The sequence below is a fragment of the Lampris incognitus genome, chromosome 7 (genome assembly GCF_029633865.1).
Source record: "Lampris incognitus isolate fLamInc1 chromosome 7, fLamInc1.hap2, whole genome shotgun sequence".
In the NCBI taxonomy this organism is placed as follows: domain Eukaryota; kingdom Metazoa; phylum Chordata; class Actinopteri; order Lampriformes; family Lampridae; genus Lampris; species Lampris incognitus.
In genome coordinates, this window is record NC_079217.1 from 61,774,375 (window position 1) to 61,779,066 (window position 4,692).

The 4,692-nt window shown below is 52.9% G+C and overlaps 1 protein-coding gene across 1 annotated transcript in view; it reads right to left on the minus strand.

Annotated features, from left to right (window-relative positions):
* ckmb (creatine kinase, muscle b) overlaps positions 1-3,833 on the minus strand; it is a 9,711-nt gene extending 5,878 nt beyond the window's left edge. Inside the window, exons 1-3 of the mRNA XM_056284087.1 lie at positions 3,768-3,833; positions 1,549-1,661; positions 992-1,088 (exon numbers count right to left, since the gene is read on the minus strand). Coding sequence (XP_056140062.1) covers positions 992-1,088; positions 1,549-1,641 — 190 coding nt within the window. The 5' untranslated portion in view covers positions 1,642-1,661; positions 3,768-3,833. The remainder of the gene's footprint in view (positions 1-991; positions 1,089-1,548; positions 1,662-3,767) is intronic.
* Between the last annotated feature and the right edge of the window lie 859 nt (positions 3,834-4,692).

The window sequence follows — 4,692 nt, forward strand, 5'->3', positions numbered from 1 at the left end:
TCGGATGACGTCATATCGCGATACACAATTCCGCCGTCGAGATGAAGGACAACTTGAATCTATTACGTAACATTTCTCGCAAAACGAGCAGACCTTTGAGGGGCTATGTGAAAACTAGTTTTGGTTTGATGCTGTGCTTTACATTACCGATGTGATGAACCTCGGCTGGACTCGTAAGGACCACACGAAGTCTCCTGTCGAAACAGGCCTATGTGGGATTTAATACGGGGCGGGCGGTTGATTTGATTGACACAATGAGTTAATTGACTAATGTGACTGAACTACAACCGCTGTATCAAAGTGTTGTAACGTGCATGGATAAGAAGACACGCTGGCCGCTGGCTCGCGAGTCTTACCCTTTAGTCGAGCGGTTAGCGATGCCTCCTGCGGTGCGGGCGACACGGGTTCGCGTCCCGGCCGCGGCAGTTCCTGTGGTTGCGTCGTCCCCCGAATTCGCTACAGGATTTTTAGACGCGAACAGCCGAAGACACAACTGCAGGAGTGTGGCACGAGGAGGGACGGGCAAATTCAAGTCAAATTACTGCTGGGCATTGTTTTTATGCCTGCCCACACGCGCAGATAGATGTAACGATGAATGTGACGCTTGCTCCAGCGAGAGGAACTAGTGGTCTGAGTCTGCACGGTTCGGCAGAAGTAAAGGATCGGGTCAGTATTCGGTATGGACCGATACTTCAGATTGGTTCTCAGGAGTTGAGGTGCTACCTGTGCATCCCCGGGTCGGAGGGATGCGGTGGGGCAATGTGTTTTTGTACATTTTTGGTAGCTCATAACGAATGAGAATTCGGTGCACCCAAAAGGGGCAAAATGGAAGACGTGGATTCTACATATAGTGTCTTTGCATCTGTGAGTAGATGCCATGATATACATCGACGATGGGTCAATTTCCCCCAAGGTTATCGTGGTGATAACATTGTCCACATCACATAGCACTGCCGGTGAGTCTCTATGCTGATGACGCATGGCTTCTCACCGGGGTTATCAACTCCGGTCTGGATGACGTCGTCCAGGGTGAAGCCGCTGGGAGTGGATTTGCCCCTCATCTTATTGTACAGGTCCTTGGTCAGCACCTACAGCACATTACAGAGGAAACAGCATGGGGTCAGCCACGATGTACTGACACACTCCTGCGAACGAGGCAAGGTCTAGGTCACAGTGTTTCTCAACCGGGGGTCCGCGGACCCCTAGTGGTCCGTGGTGTAATTGCAAGGGGTCCGTGAAAATAAAATATCTTTAAAAAAAAGATGCTATGACCTTTATAGAAATAGGATTATTTTACTCAAACGTGACTGAGACCTTTATCTACCTAAACTATAAAGGGTAACAGGACTTTTTCCTCTAATTACATCTGTTTCACAAGTGTAATTTATTGTATTTTAATAAGAGAGCTGCTATGTTGTAATTAACCACAAATCAAACCGAAGGCCTTTCCCCAAGACGCCGCTGGAGTGCTGAATCACTACTGTAATGTGGTTGGGGGGGGGGGGCAATGCCCTGCAAAACGGCATCATGTCACTGTGAGGATTGTACCTTGGCCATGTGGTTGTTGTGCAGGGACAGATCGGGGTACTCCTCGTCCACGGAGAACTTCATCTTGTAGTCGTTGTGGTGGTTCTTCGCCATGGTTGCACTTCTTACTCCGTCTGGGGGGGGGGGGGAGGAGATGCACCTTGTTATAAAACACAGGGACGGGTATTCGACGCCCTGCGGGGTTCGGCACCTTAAATCTTGACACGTTTTTGAGAGCGGTTGTGACTGGCCCGGAGAAGCGTGCTTCCCGTCCCAGATCACAAGACGCCCGTTTGTCACGTGCACTTGGTACCGTGTCTGCTGTCTGCCGGTTCTCCCAGGGCCTCCAATGCTTTTTGTATCAGGCTCCTGGTGAAACGCAGGGCCCTCCTCGCCATGACTCCTCCTCCCTGCCTAGCCCTCTCTCTGGGAAAACAAACCCCTCTGTCTTTCACTCTGTTTATAGATCTCCCTTCCCTTTCTGCACCTCCGTCACCTGTTCCCCCGCCCCCCGCGACTCACTAAATCAAGCACACCCCTGCCCCATGTCCTGTCTCTCTGTGAGCTCCCTCTTCTGCCAACCCGTCTGTCTCTGCACGTCTCTGAATGCCCCCTCCCCCCCCCGGGTCTGTATTGCACAAACGCTGGATTTCGTGCCTGTCTATCTGCTGCCCCGCACCACCTCACCGCCCCATCCCCCTCCTGTCCCTCCGCCCGTCTCTCCATCGCAACAGAGGTTATTAAAAGTGAGGTTGTGTGTCTGCGAAACCCTATGCCCTGCCTTCTCTGGTTGGAAGTCACAGCAGGGCCCCCCCCTTCCCCACAACTATACCCGAGCTCCGCCCCCTTCCTCTTAACCGGACCCCAGCAGACCCACCCACTCCACCAGAGATGAGTCACATTATTAATACCGCACTATTACAGAAAGAAGGAGGCTTTTCTCGGTAAGCCCGAGTCAAAGCTGCGGTCACAAATCCTGTACCCGCCATATCGGTCTGTCCTGTAGCGACTGCAGGGGGCTGCCCGGGAACCGCCACAGCCGGGACGCGAACCCGTGTCTCCCGCTCCGCAAGCGACAACGTGTCTACTTATCCATGCACGCTACACTACATGCCCTGCCTTCTCTGGTTGGAAGGCACAGCAGGCCCCCCCCCCCCATAAGGCTCCACCCCCCCTTCCCCACAACTATACCCGAGCTCCGCCCCCTTCCTCTTAACCGGACCCCAGCAGACCCATTTAAAACCCACCCACTCCACCAGAGATGAGTCGTATTATTAATACCGCACTATTACAGAAGGAAGGAGGCTGCCCGGGAACCGCCACAGCCGGGACGCGAACCCGTGTCTCCCGCTCCGCGAGCGACAACGTTAAGCAGCCAACGTGTCTACCTATCCATGCACGCTACGCTACATTATTCTAGGTCCCTGTATGTCGCACTGGTGGCTTGGTGGCTCGTTATTGTCTCATCTTCTATACAATACGTTAATATCTGACAGTAGTTCATGTAACTGCAGGATGTAAATCCCAAGGAGTTCCAACAGCGTCGCTGCCTGTTTTGTTGTCCAACTGTCCCCCCCCCTCCCACCCTGTGGACAGGGCGTCCCGACCCCTTCCTCCCCGCACGCTTGAGGTGCGTCTGGCTGAAGACACCAGCGCGACGCTCGCTAAAGGTCAAGCGTGCCAGCGCCTGGCTGGAGGCCGCATGGCCCCCCGTGGCTAAATCAAGCGGCTCCCTTAGAAGCTATTCAGAGGGAAATGTGAGCGCCGTCTGCTGGCGTCAGCGGCCGCTGACAGACAGCCACAACTGCCCCCCGGACACGCAACACCGCCCTGCGCAGCTGCTCCAGCTACACCCCTTCCCCTGACCAACCCAAGGGCACTTCGCCTTTCAAGAGGCCTCTGAGCCTGTGTAATATGTGCAGCTCCCGGGGAGGCCGGGGCGCCGTCAGCAGGGGTTTTAGTGGCCTCCAGACCCGGGCGGCGGAAAGGCGCAACACTGCAGGAGTCCAAGAGGTGAAATTAAGAAAAGAAAAACGAGAGAAAAAGTTCTCTGTGCTCCAGTATGACAAGGAAGGAATTGCTTAAAGCGGGTTTGGGATTATTTTCCTTATTTTTTTTAGCCAGGGAGCCATTTTGACCATATCTCACGTGACAAAATCCCCTCCAAATCACCGCCATCATCCCCGCCGACTTAAGGGTAGATAGAGGCTGACTAAAGCTGCCGCCGCTGTTGGCTTTACCTGCTCTGGAGAAAAGAAAGAGGTAACAGATCCCGGGATCAGATCCTGTCCAGCAAAATGTAGGGGTTGCCCAACTCTGCCAGGTGATGGACTTAAGTATTTATACCCAGACCTTTGCCCCTATTGGCCGACGGGGCTCCCTGGCCCCTCACACGATTGGTCGACGGGGGGTTCCTCCGTTCCCAGGCGAGTTTCTAAAAGGCAAGAATGTGCATGAGAAACTAGAGAGACGAGAGACGAGGCGACAGCTGTAGCTGCCCCGGCCCGGCCCGGCCCGGCCCGGCCAGGCCCGGCTCGGCCAGGCCCAACCCCTCACCCTGCTGCCTTGATAAGAGCATGCGTGTGTGGAGGCAACACTGTGCAAATAATAATGAGAATTTTGTATTTGTTACTTGTGCGCACACATGCACACAAGCTAGCAACCACAGCGTGGGCAGTCTTAAGATTTACTTCTTATGCATGAATCTACCAGCAATCCTCGTTTTATGTGGCAAAAGCAGGGGACAGACGTCTTACATTGCCAAGGATTACACAAAAATGTTAGACATTTTTATCATTGTGGCCCTTAATGGTAAGCAACGGCAAGAGCTGATCGGCAGTACAATAAACACAAAACAGGACGAAAGAGAAATGAACAACTCAGCGACCAAATAAAATGACTGTGCGCATGTGTGTATACATGTAAATGTATACCGTGTGTGTATTTGACAACATTTCTGCACCGCCACTTTCTCAAGCAGAGCAGCTGACACAGCCGTCTCTCCCCCCACGTCTCTGCTTCACACCTACTCCCCTCTCTCATGTGGCCGCAGTGTTCGCCTGTTGAGGGTTTCCACTGATTTCTGATAGTGATAAGTCATGTTCATTTGAAATTGAAGTCTACATATATCTATTTAATTATGAATAACTGCTGGTTCAGCTGGTT